Raw genomic sequence first — 16944 nt, 5'->3', positions numbered from 1 at the left:
CTCAACATCGATTACTGAGTCTGCATAAGATGTCCAACACCTTGCTGCTCCAAATTGCCTATTGGCTTTGTACCATATGATCACGCACCCTGCCATATTAGATCCGTTAGTCATAGAAGCATCCCATGTCAGGATTTTCTTAGGGAATCACTGACAACCGCAGAATAACGGAAATTGAGATATTATGATGAATAATAAGTAAACCAAGCACAAGCAACTATGAAAATAAGAGAAAGATAAATCAACTCACAAGACACAAGATTTATAATGGTTCGACCAATACATACAACTTGTATATATTGTCTTCGTCCACTTCGAGCCGCACCAACTCAAATCCACTATGAAGAAAAAATGATTACAACATCATGTGAATCCCAGCAAACCCTTGGTTACACCGCTACAATTACCCGAGACGATAACCTTGTCTCTTGTTCCTCACCAATATGCTCTCACAACGAAACCCTAGCTTTTTACTCTAAAAGCTATACAAGAAAGAACTCTCTTTCCTCTCTAGAATATTTTTATTCACAATATAATTCTACAAGGCCTAATTACCTATTTATATAGGTTACATACTTGTCCACCAAGAATTCTAGCCAGTTTAGGAAACCCCTATAATTCCTAAAAATAATCATGGCTAAGTTAGGAAATAATTAATTAGTCTTCAATTAACTAACAATCTCCCACTTTGAAGACTTATTGATTGTCTTACATTCTTCAAATTTGGATTGACGGTGCTAAAACATCTTCCTTGTCAGTGCGGCTCCCCTCCCAGATCCTCATTCTGAGAGACCAACTAAAGCCTTGCAGAGTTTTAGCTTGTCTGATGTAACTCCCTTGGTAAACATCTCTGAAGGATTCTTCGAACCAAGAATCTTCTCGAGTTTCAACTCTCATTCTTCTAAGAGATCCCGAATGAAATGATTACAGATATCTATATGCGTCGTCCTAGCATGATAGGCTGAGTTCTTGGATAAATGAATAGCACTTCGACTGTCGCTAAACAGAACACTATCTCCTTGTTCCTTTCCCAACTCATTTAATAATCCTTGTAACCAAATCATCTGCTTGATCGCTTCTGTCACCGCTACGTACTCCGCTTGCATAGTAGACAATGTCACCAACTTTTGTAACTGTGAGTTCCAACTCACTGCAGCTGACCCCATAATATAAACATAACAGGTCGTACTTCGTCTTTTATCTACATCACCTGCGAAGTATGCATCCACATGTTCCCTCAACATAGAACCACCTCTTCCATAACACAATGGTACGTTTGTGTTACCTCTCAAATACCTGAGAATCCACTTCACAGCTTCCCAATGTTGTTTTCCTGGGTTGCTTGCATATCTACTCACTACTCCCACTGCATGTGCAATATCCGGTCTCCTACACATCATGGCACACATTAGACTCCCAATAGTCGAAGAATATGGTACGTTAGCCATGTACTCCTTTTCTTAATTTTTCTTCGCACACTGCATACTTGAAAGACGAATTTGACTTCCAAGTGAAGAACTAACTGGTTTAACATTCTCCATATTGAACATTTTCAACACGCGTTCAATATATTAAGCCTGACTAAGCATAAGTACACCCTTATCTATGTCTCTTATGATCCAGGGACATATAGAAAGCTATTGCAAGTGTTGTGGTCGATCAAATTTGGCTAGAATTGTCTAGGGAAGCCACGAGCTGGAAGCAGGGGAGTACGTGCAGGGAAGAATTGTTCACGGGAATTCGTGTGTTTATGAATGGATGAGATGAGCTGGGAGAGTTGGAACTAGTGTTTGATGCGTATAAGAGTTAAACAAGGAAAGAATCAGAGCGGGAAACGCGTGGCGAAATAAAATATATCGAAAATATTCTCTCTTTACTGCCAAGTAAATGAGAATTTTCGGGAGTAATTGGCCGAGATTAAACGAGTTATAGTAGTATAAATAGGTTCCCTTGGGGTCATATAAGGTGTTGAGAGTTGGGGGAGTCGAGGGGAAAGCTGCAGAGGAAGAAAAATCATCCAAACCATTTTCCTTTGCTGCTGCTACTGCCATTGAAAACACCAAGAACACGAAGAACGGACCAGCCATAGCAGTCGTTATTCAATAGTGAGTTGAGGGTCGAATTCAACCGCGTAAACAGCAACCGCTTACTGTCGTTCTTCAACAAGATTAAAGTTTTATCGTTCCTTTCTGGACGCTTTTTGTGGGTCGTATATTCCCTGCTTTATCCTTTTTCATCCATTGTAATCATCATATTTGAGCCATAATAAATTATTTTGAGCATGTTTTCATCATGATGATCTAAACCCAACACTGGGACGACGGAGAAAGTCAAATTTCCCGAATGCGGTAATTATATTAATTCTTTTTTATGACTAATTGCAAAGTTATTTAATGGAATTGGTTAACTCCTTTTTGAAAGATATTTTTTTGTCTCTAAGTTTTTTATCAAAGACAAATTTACTCTTCACTAAAAAGTTGTTTTTGGTCCCTAAATACTTTATTAAGCATATTTGTTTGCCTTGAAATGTTTTTTTTTTTGACAAGCTTTTTTTTTTCACGGCAAAGAAGAATTGTAACAAAAATTTAATCCATTTATATTTTAATAAAACTTATAAATCAGACAACATATTTAAATTCTATTAACTCAATAATTGATAAATTCAGAAAACAAAGCAACCATCTAAAATAATAAAACTACCAAAAACTAAAATTCATGCACATATGAAATCAATCTATCATTCTAAGTGCAAAAAAAATGGCAACACTTTATACAAAACTTGGTCATTTGAATAAATATCTCTCATCGAATGATTCATTGTATGCTTGTGGATTACCTTTGAACCAAATCTCCAGAAGGCATAATACCCGTGTATCTTCTTTTTAATCCTTCCAAACTTCATCTCTTGGCTCTACATCAGTGCAAAGCATGAACACGTGACAAGCTGACTGAAATAACGAAAATAGGACACAAGTGATACATGGGCTACATAAGTCTGCTCCATGATTGAAAATTATAAGTGAAAGCCATCCTAGAAGGTGCAACACACGCACTGGCACAGTACTCCCAAAAACAATACTACAGAATGAGAAGAGTAGGGGACAAGCTGCATGTTGATGCGTTGATCCACACCAAAACAAGTCACATCCTTTCTGGCTCTTACTTGTATGTCCAGCTAAAAACAACCTTCATTGATATCTAACTTTGATCCCCTCAAAGGTTAGGCCTTTCTAAACTTAGCATCATACAAATAATTATAGGAAACCAATCACCCACAAAGTTTATTTAAGTGTTACCTGACAATGCTGACATCCCCTCCAGTCGTCATAATGGCTACATTAACCATTACCCCTTAGTCCATTCTGTTCCCTAACCATTGCCCCTTAGTTCTTTCACCAGAGCACCACAAACTATCTAATGTTTCTCTTAATTTTTCCCTGCAACAAAATAAATTGAGCAATAACTGAAGGGATTTGGATAGGGATCTGTAATAAACGAACCAAACCAGTCTAATAGTGATCAATCGGAATATCTGATTCTTCTGGCAGATGGCCGAGACAAATTTGAAAATTAGTGTTAGCTTTCCAAATTTGAATTAAGATAAAATTACTCCTAATTTGAAAAAAAATCATTATTATGATAATTAAGGTAAATTTATTTCCAAAACCCTTTGATTTTGGGATTTTTAGGGTTTTAAAATTGGAAATTTTCTGATTTTGTTTGTGGTTTTGCAGAGTTTGATAAGATGGTAGAAGAATACAGGAGTGGGAATAAGGAAATGCTCTCGGCACTGTTGAAAGCAATTTGGGCTAGGAAAGTTTCAGGGAAACATGATGGATCGGAAGAAATTTCAAGAGATTTAAAAAAAGATGGTGCTGACAGTAAATGATTGTGCCCGTCCTGATGGTCTTACGTTTAAGGTAATATTGGATTTACATTACAGTTTACTTATCTTTTGTTCGCTTTCCATTAGAATAAATAACATGTTGCCAAGTGAATTTGCTGAATCAATCAAATTAGCCTTCTTGTATTTGTGCATCCGGCGGTATTGTGCTTCTATTGTCCATGCCATTACACATCCGAGCATTTGTTATTTTAGTTATGTTATTCATGTCCTGAGTGTTGGTTTTTTGTTCATTTACATTATTATGCCCATTAAATGTCACCTGCATTTTTATTTTTCTTAGATAGAAATTTGTGCGTGATGGTTAGACTTTAGAGTTGCCTTCGGGTTGTGCAAGGCGTGGGCAGGCCGGCGTAAAAACTATCTCTTACTTTCGGGAGTTAACATTGTCTCCTACCCTACCTGGTACATGCTACTGGAAAAAGGGTTTTGGTCTTTGGTTAGACTTTAGAGTGGAGGTTTCAGTTGTGGAAGTATCCGTGGATTATTGGGATTCTTTCTTGACTTTTTTTTAACTCTTCTTGGCAGTAACTATATCTCTTACGAACATCTTTCTTGATTTTTTTTTTCTTCTATAGGTTTGTGTCATTCAACTGATTACTTTCTTGTTAACGTTCATGCATTGCTTCTTTTTGACATATAAGGTTGATCCGAGTTGTGTCATTCTTGACGTGTTTCAGTCATCTCTTACACCTGAATCTGACGTGCATTAATAACAATGTGCATGTTTTCTTTGAACCCCACTGCTTAAACATTGTTCGTTAAGGCCTTTGCTCAAAATCCAAATTGTTGGGACTGGCATCAAAAGGAATGGCAGTTGGACCCAACGCTAAAAAACGTAATGCCTAGTCCTGGAAGGTCTTGACAAACAACCATATCTCCCTGATTTTTCTGTAGTAGTGATATTAGTACTCACCATTTAGGACTGAAGCACTATGTAACTTTTGTTGCCCAACTTCGGCGGTGGTATTGTTCTCTATTGGATTTCCTTGAGAAATGGGTTGTTGCTTCACTGCAAAGAATACTGCCTGCCTCCTTTCGTATTCTTCTACTATATTAGAAGGGACCATGACGGACTCGCGGGCTCACACCACCCACCACTATTCTTATTGCATGTTTTTTCTTATTTGCTATTCAAGTGTTTGATGATTTGCTTCAATGGGTATTAATTTTTCTTCCTCTAGAGAACGGGTTTTCATGTTCCTTGAATTTTGGTTTCTGTAAATGTTGGCTATGTAAGAAGCTTGCACTAGAGAAGTGAGTTGGTCTATGTTGAGTTGCGGTAGGAATTGCATAAACATTCACTTCTCCTTATAAAGCCTAAAAATGGCTTGTCTGTCTTTAAAAACCAATGCTATAAAGTTGTAGGAGTTTCATTTGTTGGATGATGCAACATTGAAAATAACAGCAACTTGGAGTTTGTATGAATAATATGTTAGTTCTTTAAATTCGATAGTTATAAGTTCTTCATGGTTGTGCTAAGTTGACACTTCAAAGTTCAGAATTTCCAGTCTCTTGGCTTTGAAAATGTCAATGGGTTACAAGCGGTTATTTGATAATCACCATGTCTTTATCTGTAGAACTTGTTATTATTGTTTTGGCATCTGAAATGCAGCTAGTAAGTTTGAATACTTTATCTCATAATTCTTAAAGAAACTCTGTACTATTTATTCCGCAAGAGTTAAGAATATTCTGCGTTTCAGAGCAAGCACTACGGTAGTGATTGCGACCCCACATTGTATGGAAATGCCGACTACTATGGTGTGGAAGACAAACGGGTCCATTCATATGGATTTCACACCTTAATAGTTGCCCATTCCCTACATTGCGGGGATATGGCATAGTAATTGCTACCATATAGATTGCTTAGGACATAGTTTTATGAACGTTGCTAGTTGTACCATCTGCAACTTGATTGTAGGCTGAAATTGTAAACATGAGGTAATTTTAGGCCCATGTGTCCCACATCCTTATTATATCAGCCCTACAGTCACTTGGTACATTCATGGTATTGGTTCTTAATTACAGTTGAAGTGATTCTCGTTTAAACTTCATTGTTAGCTTCATCAACTAGGATACTAATATTTTCTTCTAAAATAATATGAACTCTGGTATTCCGCACATACATGGTGCTGTATGTTTTAGGTGCCATACTTTATTCGTGCAAAAACTAATGTGGGGACCCGTTTTGCAGATTAAGTGGGTTTCCACCATCTTGACAATTTCGTATTTTTATTGTTTTTTTTATATGTAGCCTCAAATGTCAGAATGTTGTATGTAGGCACTATAAACTTTTAGATATCTATTTTAGTACTCAGCACAGCTAAAACTAAAGCCATGTATAACTTTTAGATTTGTATATACATAACACCGTGCTAATTGCTTTGTTCTTAACATTAGATGCATGAGCATGATATCTATTGTTGATCTATAAATTAACACATTTTTCAATAACCATTGTTTTGTTCTTAACATTAGATGCATGAGCATGATATCGATTGTTGATCTATAAATTAACACATTTTTCAATAACCATTATCGTTCACGGAAGGTAACTCATTTCAGGTCAGGTACCCCTTATCATCTACCAAGTCAAATTATATGGATGTGATAACGGAAACTGGCTCGGATCACTGTACCTTCTTCTTATGTATGAAATGGAGAATTTAGCCTCAAAAGTCATCTATTTGATCTTATATGTGCAGTAAAAAATGCCGCCGCTGATTGATTGGCAGCCCAATGAAGATGCTACCCATCTTCGCAGGTGCTCTGGCAGCTCTAGTTGGGTTGCCTGGAGAAGTGCGGTGTTTCTTCTGCAATGTAGACTGCCTGCGTCCCGAAAAGTGCGGTGTTTCCTCGCACATTCTTCTACATTGTTAGAAGGGAGTACTATTTGAACACCCCTCTTTTCTCCTTCCTCATCACATTCTTCTACAATGTTAGAAGGGGCTATGACGGAGTAGCGGACTCAACTCACCACCACCATTCTTATAACTTATTTTTTCTTATATGTTTTCTTTTTCCTTCCGGAGAATGGGTGTTCATTTTCCTTGATTTTTGGTTTTTTTAGGTGTTGGCACTGTAACGAGCTTGCACTAGAGAAACTGGTTGGAACTTTGAGGAGGCTGAACCTGTTTTATTGGAAAGGTTAGATGATTATACTTTTGTGTTTGTTGATCTATGTTGAGTTTCAGTAGGATTTGCTTGAACTTCCAATTTACTTGTAAATACTAGAAAACGCTCGTCTTCTGAAGCAGCTTCATGTGTTGCAAAATGCAACACTAAAAACAACAGGAACTTGGAGTTTATATAGATAATTCGTAAGTACTTTGAATTGATAGTTGTAGGTTCGTCATGGTTGTGCAGAGTTGACACTTCATAGTTTGGACTTCCCAGTTTGTTGGCTTTGAAATTCCAGTGGTGTGCAAACATTGATTTGATACTCACGATGTGTTTGTTTGTAGAACTTGTTACTATTGGTTCAGAATGTTGAATGTAGGCACTAAAAACTTCTAGATATCCATTTAGCACTCAGCACATTTTTTAGAACCGAAACCTTTTATAACTTTTAGATTCACTAATGCTAGGTTTAGTGGTTTACCATAGGATTATCCCATGGATAATCCCATGCGAGACAAAGGTTGGGAGCCCCCCTAAAGCCTTTCCTAACCCAATGATAGAATGGCTGCCTATCGACCCTTGATTTCTCACACGGGATTATCCGCGAGACAATCCTCTGTGAGCGTAGCATTACTCTTCTTGATTGGTATTTAGATAATACTATGCTAGTTGTAGGGATTGCATGAACATTCACTTCTGCTTGTAAATGCTAGCTTGTTCTTTAAAACCAGTGTTATAACGCTGCACGAGGAAGTTTATTTGTTGCGAAGTGCAACATTTGAAACAACAGCAACTTGGAGTTTATATAAATGATTTTGTCAGTTCTTTGAATAATATGCAGAGTTTACACAATAATGTGATCAGCTGTTGATCTAATTAGGCTTCTCAACGGTTGGTTTGGAATTCTTGAGACCATCATTGGGACCTATGCTTATGGAGATAGAACAACTAATTGGCTACTTGAGGGTGTTTGAAGACACAAAATAACACGTCTTCCCTTCTTATTGATTGAACTATTTTGTCATTATCTTTGCATTAGTAAACAACGTCATGTTTAAGGAGTAAATTTGAATGTACTATACCACTTGATCACTAGTCTGTGTTAGGATAGATGGCGTGTTTCATTGAACTGTTTGCGGAGTCGAGTTTGATTTGAAAAAATGATCGTGTTGATTTGTTCTGTAGTCTTCATTAATGTGGTGTTGGATTTAATCACAGTGTCCTTATCTATTCTCTCATGCATAATTGGGTTTGATTCCTTCTATTTGCATCGTCATTTGTCAACAAGAATAGATAGCAACATTGTGAATCCCAAAATTTAAGGAGTTTGTTCTTATACCAAATTAGTTCCATAATATTTATCACGGTTATGGTCACTTCATGCGAAAGGGCGAAAAACCGCCGTTTTGATGCACTCTCCTTTTGTATATGGAGGAGAACCAAGGTAAACTTTGTAGCTGAATACGTACAGGTGAAATTTGTACTTTTTGTGTACGTGTACATATTTAGTAGATACGAGCTCTAAATCATACATATAGAAGGTCCGTTAAATGAACTTGATCTCCTTGGTGAACAAAGGTTCCTAAAAGAACCCAGTGGAGTCGGTCTGCTCAGACAGATCTAATCTAGCCTGAAAAGATCAGAATAGATTTAAGTTGAAAAATGAGTGTGAACTTGTTGTACATTTTTTGTAGACAAGTTTTAGAACAGCTTGAGATGGAATCCAAATTAACTAGTGGTCATCTTGTTGTTTGGATATTCAATTTGAATAAGATATCACTCATTCTATCAGTCTATGAGAATGAAATTGATACCCCAAATTATTTTAAAGTACAGTCTTCTTCATCCTAAGAATCCTATCATTTAAAAAAAGTAATTGCTTTTTTTTTGCCTAATTGTTGTGTTTTTTCTTCTTCCTCTTCATATATTTCAGGGCCTAATATATTAATGTTACACTCAAATCCACCAACCACCTAAAACTCCTTTTCACCTTTTTTGTGATGCATTTTTTGATGACTCTAACCAGTGGAATTGGTTTGTTACTTGAAACAATTGCAGGAGATACTAGAGGGAGATTAAGGTGAAAGAACCAAAATTTCAAAAGCAAAAAAGATGGGCGAATTCATCTATAAAAATTACTGTAGCTGCCAATATGGTTAAGATTTTGAACAAAAGAACCAACCAGATTAGCTGGTATAGTTGGTAACTTTTTAGAGTTATATCTACTTTTTTAGTCTGATGGAATTGCTAAGCTTGCCGGGTTGTTTAAATTAGTGAATCAGAATTTGATGTTGATTCTGATTTTGTGGTTTGCCTTCTTCCTTTAGCAACTAGTTTTCTTTGCATCTCCAGCAACTCTTCTTCTTGCCCCCCATGTATCAGTCTATCAGATTTGTTTGTTCCTTGCTTTTTACCTATTGTTTCTTGATTAGTGAACATCTCTTATTTGTTCCTCAATTTCCTTCAATTTTTCTCAGTTTTCTACTTTTCTTTCTTCTTGTCTTATTGCATTGTGAGCAGGGTTGGATCGGACCATAGCCCACTTAACTCGTGTTGGATCGGACCATAGCTCAATTTTAAAAGTGATTAAAGTCCGAAATCTCCCCGGGCACTGTGAGCAGTCCAAAAGAAGAAGTTTACTTCTTGGGGGACATTGGGATTATATCTGGCTCTAAAAGGGAAGATTTTTTGAAGGGTTCCACTGCCTTCACGAATCAAGGTTCATGTTTAGGGTATAGGAGTGGCATTAATTCCGGAAATGGCTCTTTGTAAAATTTAATCAAGACAAGTTGCATTACAAGTATTTTTGTACAACTCTTGATCAAACTAAATCTTCCACATAATTATCTAGCTGAAACTGCAGGACACGGGAAATCATTCCAACTAAGAAAAACAAAAACTGACCCAGTTTGCAATCTCACCGAGGAATGGTCATAGAGAGGTCAACATTTGTCTCTGAAGTGTACTGGTTGGAATAGTCGAACAAATTCGAAGGAATATTACTGTGAAGTTTCTTCGTCTCAGATGGTAAGTCTGCAGTTTTTTCTAAGTTCAAGGGCTGAGAATCCCATCCAGCTGAATTGAACTTTGCCAAGCCTTGTAAATCTGCTGCAATTTGCTTCATTGTCGGCCTTTCTTCGCCCTTCCACTTGAGGCATTTCTTTGCTATTTCTATGACTACAAGGACTTGTTGCAAGTGCCCCTCATCCGCTGGAGCATCAATGATCTGGAACTCTTCATTTTTCTCGGTTAAAGAAAGAAAATATTCTGCAAGGCTTCTCTGTCCTTCTGTCCTTTCGGTGCAAACTGGTTTTTCTCCTGTTAACAGTTCTACAAGGATTACACCAAAACTAAACACATCACTTTTATCTGTTAGTTCGCTTGAACGGAAGTACTCTGGATCCAGATATCCGAAAGTGCCAAGAACAACAGTGTTTACACGAGTCTGATCCAAAGGAATTAGTCTTGATGCTCCAAAATCTGCAACTTTAGCAACATAATTGTCATCCAGTAATATGTTGGCAGACTTGATATCTCTATGAATGATCGGTGTAGATGCTGCAGAATGTAAATATGCTATTGCACTTGCAATTTCGGTAGCAATCCTTAAACGACTTTCCCAAGACATGGAAGAATTCTCAAAGGCGCCTTTTCGTTGGATATGTTGGGAAAGGGTACCATTGGATACAAACTCATAAACAAGCAAGGGAACTTCAGTTTCTAAACAGCAACCTAAAAGTTTCACTACGTTTCGATGGTTAATCTGAGTTAAAATAAGAACCTCATTTATGAATTGCTCAGTTTGACTTTTGTCAATTTTGTTCGACTTCTTAATTGCAACAACACGATTATCTGATAACGTTCCCTTGTAAACTGTACCGTAGCCTCCTTCTCCTAGCACTTGGCTTGAATGGAAATTGTTGGTTGCTGTTTTTAACTCAGCTTCTGTAAAGATCTTTGTTGAGTCTGTTGCACCACCGCGTGAAGGTAATTGTTGTCTTAACAGTAATCCACCATTTTGTTGAAAGAATTTTTCTTTGAGTTTAAGTATCTTTCACTTCTTTATACATAAGTAGAAGAATAAGCAGCAAAAAATTACAGACAATAATCCTAAACTAAGACCTGCATCAACATCAATTTACTGTTGTTATACACTAGTTTTGATGTTGCAAATTAGTGTATGCTAAATCATTGAAAATGAAGTATATATGATTCATTGAAATTAGACAGTAAATATACCAAGTGCAACCCTGATTACTGGAAATCCATTATTTGTTGGTAACGCTTTGTTGATGGTGGTGCAACTGCTCCCATTTTTTCTGCCATCACCGGTACTCCCTTCTGGACAAGCAGAACAGTTGTAGCCTCCAATTGTATTGGTACATGTTCCATAACAGGGGTTGTTGTCACATTCATTGATATCTGTATCAGGATATGCTCTCGATCATCAGCACACAAAACATTACCTTGTATTAACTTCAAATATAACCACTTAAAGAAATATAGATTGCATACCTTTGCATCCAAGATAAGGATTCCCTTCGTAACCTTTAACACAAGCACAACGATATCCAGAAGTATCCGGTACATCAAGGCAGACAGTATTATTTTTGCATGCATAATTATCTAATCTCCCTTGTGCATCATTACAAGTATGCTCTGCTATAGACCAATCAAGCAGCAGTGGTAAGACAGTGTCAGGTTTAGTAAGGCGTCCATCTAGTTGAAGATCCGATCCCTTGAATGTGTACTGTCCTTTTTCAACCAAGAACGCGAATCTGCACTGACTGAAAGACTGAAAAGGAGAACCTCCTCCATAATATTTCTTTACCTCTCCGTCAAATATGTTCAAACCCTTTGGTAAGCTGTCCTGACAGCAACCACCGCCATAGTTGTCCTTACAAGACCCTTCTATAATATCTGCTTTAGTATCGCAAACCGAGGTACAATCTCTGGAGTGGTTATTTGCAGTCGCCATTAAGTCGCATCCAATGCCAACAAACATGTTTTTGTTGTAGGAGATTGTGAACGGAGTACTCTTGAAATCCAAATTGAAAAAAGGATTGTCTAACACTAACTTGCCTGTTTGATCATCGTAACATCTGGCAGCTATGGCGGTGTTTTTAATGCGAAATTCAGTGTCTGATATACTTAGAATCTCGATCTTCTCCTCATTAACTCCAAGGAAGGCCTTAGGAGGTTCGTAAGATTTATTACAGTGGACGTAAAATAACTTCCCAGCAGCATCGTTGAAATAGGAGCAATCGTCATTAGCACCGAATGGGTATGGGATGGTGATGTTTCCGCATTTAGATTCACAACCGGGTTTACCCTGTTCGATTGTGGATGATTCAGCTGATGATGATGATAATAGGTGGATCATAATATGTAGGAGCAAGAAGAGAACTAATGGTTTGAACATTTTGATTTTACTTGATGAAATCAGTTTTTCCTTGGCAGCAAAAGAAGAAATTATGTTAATAAGATTTAGATTAATGAAAAGAAGAAATTATGTTAATAATCTAAAACTCTCAGTGTAGTACAGAGTGGAGCTAACTACTACCAGCAAATAAACTAACATATCTAAAGCTAAAAAGAAGACAGATGACAGAATAAAGCTTATGGCATTGGACCCATGTCCAGACCATTTAGGTCGGTGTGTCAGTATTATATTAGCGTTAACTGACATGTTTTTCTTAAATGCGAAAAGAACCAAGAACTCGCACATGACTTTGGGGGTTTGAATCTAAACGAGTTCAGATTTGTGTGTTCCTTGCTTTTCCCAGTTATTTCTTGATTGGTGTTTTTCTAACCCACTTAACTGGTGTGTTCAGACCATAGCCCAGTTTCTATTAAAACTAAAAAGACATCATGTGTTGTCCGGGTTAACCCTATCATGTTGATGCAATATGTGTGAGCAGCCTAAAAGGAGAAGTTTATTTTCGGAAAAGGGAAAATGAGGAGTTCCACTAAAAGTCCCTAGTATCAATATTCACTCTTTGTATAAGTGTGGTCTCAACCTTTTTTTGAATGTGAAACCCAATAGGATGATTTTATGAATCAAAGAAAAATAGAAACAGATGCGTAAGACCTAATTTCCACGAAAAGAAGAGAAAAAACATCAAAAATGAAACTTTCCTGATTAGTACTTTCAGAAATAATAAAATTCTTAAATATAGAAAATTAACCTATATATCAACATTGAAATCTCAACCGAGCCAAGTTGCATGACATGATGTATTTGTATATGCATAAATCTTAGTCAAAATACATGTATTTGTATTTGCATGACATGACATGTATTATAATTAATTATTATTATTATTATTATTATTTTTTTGCCTCCGTTTGCAATTTCAGCGAGGAATGTTCATAGAGAAGCCAACATTAGTACTCTCTGAAGTGTACTGGCTGGAATGGTCATACGAAATCGATGGAATGCTGTAGAGGTCTTTCGGATCAGATGGTAAGTTTGCAGTTTCTTCGCCGTAAAGTGGTTGACAATCCAAATCATTTGAATTGAACCTAGCCAAACCTTGTAAATCTGCAGCAATTTCCATCATTGATGGCCTTTCTGCGCCTTTAAACTTGAGGCATTTCTTTGCTATGTCTACGACTACAACGACTTGTTCCAATTGTCCCTCATCCACCTGAGCATCAATGATCTGGAACAGATCATTTTCTGCAGTTAAAGAAAGGAAATATGCTGCGAGGCATCTCTGTTCTTCTGATCTCTCAAAACAAACTGGTTTTTCTCCTGTTAAGAGTTCCACAAGCATAACACCAAAACTATAAACATCACTTTTATCTGTTAGTTGGCTCGAACGGAAGTACTCTGGATCCAGATACCCTAAGGTGCCTTGAACAACAGTGTTTACACGAGTCTGATCCAAAGGAACTAGTCTTGATGCTCCAAAGTCTGCAACTTTAGCAACATATTTTCATCTAGTAGTATGTTGGCAGACTTCACATCTCTATGAATGATTGGTGGAGATGCAGCAGAATGTAAATACGCCAGTGCAGTAGCAATTTCTGTAGCAATCCTTCAACGATTTTCCCAGGTCATGGAAGACATCTCACTAGCACCTTTATGATGGATATGCTCGGAAAGGGTACCATTAGATACAAATTCATAAACGAACTGTAAAGCAGCAACTAACTCTTTTCAGACGATATAACCAACCTTGCAGAGTTGTGCTGAACCGCATAGCGGCTGCCTACGTACCCTCTCCGTTGCTCGAAGGGATCAAGCACAACCGTAGTTCGTCAACTTTCAGTTTAGATAGTATGAACTACCCACGATAGTAACAACTATCTCTCGTCGCAGCAATAATTTAGATGTTATAAATAGTATGAGTTGTTTATAAACAACTATAACTAGCACATTTCATTGTCAACGGTCACCTTAACGACTATCTGATGATGTACAATATGGAAGCATATGTATGTACCTATACCTGTACCCGTCATTCAAAATCAAAAGTAGACTACGATTTTGTTGTGTCTAATCCAAGTTACACATATTATACAACAGGAATATATGGAATATGTCAAGGACTTTCATAAAACATCCATTGCACCAAAGTGGAGTAAGCAATATATTTGACAAGTAAACTCATTAGCCAAACCACTTCAAGTTGCTTAAATGTTAAATATGGAATATCACTGTCCACTTTCACTACCCAGGCAAGCATCAACAAATTTCCATTTCTCTAAAATACAAGGTTTACCCTTTTCTTAAGATCAACGATTAAAGCAAACAATAAGTTAGAGTTTTCAAGTAAAATATGCCTACCAGATTTTACGGAAGACTCCGCGTGCAGTGATGACTAATTGTAGAACCATAAGTAGTGCATTACCACAGGGATTAGGAGATGCATAACAATTTAGACCAAAACGACAAGAATGATAGGAGGTATAGTACCACCATGGTGATGGAACACAAGTCGGCACCACACTGTAACTAAATCAGCACCAATGTTTATTTGTTCACTGATAAAATCATCACTTTATCATCAAGAGTAAGTGACATCATATACATCGACCATCCAAGTAAATTTGTAACATCATACATATATACGGATCCTAATATTTCTTTTGTTGATCAAGTTTAGTCAACGAAACCCACGAAAATGAAAATCCACAATCACTACTATAAGTTGGCAACAAAAAATAAATACAACAACAAGTCTAATGTAATGTTGGAGGATTAAGCAGGATAATCAAACTTTTAATGACTATAGTGTTTCGAAGGGTTAGTACATATTATGTTTATGAAATGAGAACCACCATAGGTCTAATATAAAGCACTGGAATTTTCCAAGTAATATAGGTCATTCTCATAACAATCAAACATGTAAGCTACTATCAATTCAGTCACAATTTTCTTACATTTTTGACAGCAAACATGCTTTGTTTCTTCCAGAATTTATATCATACTTTAACGAAACTATACCTCTTAACATGTGAAAAATTCATCTAAATACAATCACCACATAACGAAATAAATATTCAAGGTTTACAGTAGATAACATTACCTAATTTCCTTGAAATTTTTACAGTAGACCTACTACACAAACTAAAGTTACATGTCCAACAATCACACCAATCCAACGGTTCAATAAGGGTATGTGAACATCAGAAGTTTCCTGCTCCCAGAATCGTCCTACAGAATTAAGTCGTGATTAAACCACTGTTTGGGGCATCTAAATTTCTCATATCTTTATGAAGTTTTTACAGTAAGTCACCTTTAGAGTACTAAATAACATGATAAAATTTCAGCTTCATCTTGTATACGGATAATGAGAAGCACTAAGGTTAGCTGGCTGTTCAAGATTTAAAACCTGCAGAATGCAGTCATAGATCATGCAATGTATGAAGTATTAAACAAGACCTGATCCTCGTGAAATTTCTATCGCATCATTATGGCTCAGTTATGCATCACATATTAGAATTTCATCATATTCAAACAGCTGAATTTAAAGATAATAACAAAACTAAAACAGAGATTTCTAGGGTTCATAGTGTTGAATCATAATTAAATCATGAAATATCTTGCCAAGATCTTGTTATATATGAATCAAGCAATAAAACAACAATACTCAATTCATATTTTCTTAGAGAATATAATTTGTATTGATGACCTAATTTCATAAAGAACCCTAATTTCAAAATGCTCAAATCAAACATCTATGCATGAAATTGATGTTCCTTACAAATTACTCAATGTTCTAAATCAAGTAAAACACCAAAATCAACACTCAATTTCTTCAAAACGGTGATTTTGGTGTTTCCATTCATGATTCAAAGCACAAAATCAATTCCAAACAATCATTTATCAAGGTTAAAACGAAAACATTATCAAAATGCACCTTACGTTTATTGCAACCCAAATCCATAGACTCACTGATTTCTAACACTAGCTTTCATCAATCTCTCAAAAAAAATAATTTGTTTTTGTTGTTGGTTTAAGCAAACAGGAAAATCCCAAACAATTAGAGAGAAAGAAGAGAACAGAAAAATGAAGCTTCATTCTTATTTCCACCAGATTCATTAATTGAAAATCTTCGTTTGTTGTTCATTCAATTTTTTCTTTCAAGTGGAAATCTCCAGAGAAGGGGAGGAGAAAAAAAAAGCAAAAAAAAGAAGAAGAAGAAGCCTTTGTCTCTTCTTTGGTTTCTCAGTTATGATGTTGACTTTAACATGACATGTGCACAAATGCATGGATCAATGTTAATAGCACCCAATACTTTGAACTAAGGAAAACATAATTATTTAGGCACATACACATTTCTTATAGAGTCCACCTAAAAACGTTAAAGACACTTAAAAGTTTGAGTCTTAAGCACTCTTAGTGTAAAATTGAGTTAATGTGTTTAGTAAAACCCGGGAAAAAGGTTTGGGGTATCTCATGTTGTGTA

General features: G+C 36.5%; 2 protein-coding genes and 1 long non-coding RNA gene across 3 annotated transcripts; all 3 read right to left on the bottom strand.

Moving 5' to 3' along the window:
- Positions 1 to 8844: 8844 nt before the first annotated feature.
- On the bottom strand, positions 8845 to 11075 carry LOC113329842 (wall-associated receptor kinase 5-like; the record flags this gene model as incomplete). Its single annotated transcript, XM_026576666.1, has 1 exon — positions 8845 to 11075. A coding segment is annotated over one exon (1134 nt), but the record flags the coding sequence as incomplete, so codon positions are not given.
- On the bottom strand, positions 11004 to 12494 carry LOC113329611 (wall-associated receptor kinase 2-like). The gene is made up of 3 exons (XM_026576469.1): positions 11540 to 12494; positions 11264 to 11446; positions 11004 to 11146 (listed from the first exon to the last, which is right to left on the bottom strand). Exons 1-3 carry the CDS (start codon positions 12444 to 12446, stop codon positions 11079 to 11081), a joined length of 1158 nt encoding a protein of 385 aa, XP_026432254.1. The 5' UTR covers positions 12447 to 12494; the 3' UTR covers positions 11004 to 11078.
- Positions 12495 to 13198: 704 nt separating this feature from the next.
- On the bottom strand, positions 13199 to 16699 carry LOC113330157. Its single transcript, XR_003350095.1, has 2 exons — positions 16396 to 16699; positions 13199 to 15867 (listed from the first exon to the last, which is right to left on the bottom strand). It is a non-coding gene; the product is annotated as an uncharacterized LOC113330157 (long non-coding RNA).
- Positions 16700 to 16944: the final 245 nt, after the last annotated feature.

Source organism: Papaver somniferum, unplaced genomic scaffold (genome assembly GCF_003573695.1).
Source record: "Papaver somniferum cultivar HN1 unplaced genomic scaffold, ASM357369v1 unplaced-scaffold_117, whole genome shotgun sequence".
In the NCBI taxonomy this organism is placed as follows: Eukaryota; Viridiplantae; Streptophyta; class Magnoliopsida; order Ranunculales; family Papaveraceae; genus Papaver; species Papaver somniferum.
The sequence above is the reverse complement of the archived record's forward strand: the minus strand, read 5'-3'. Positions and strand labels throughout refer to the sequence as shown.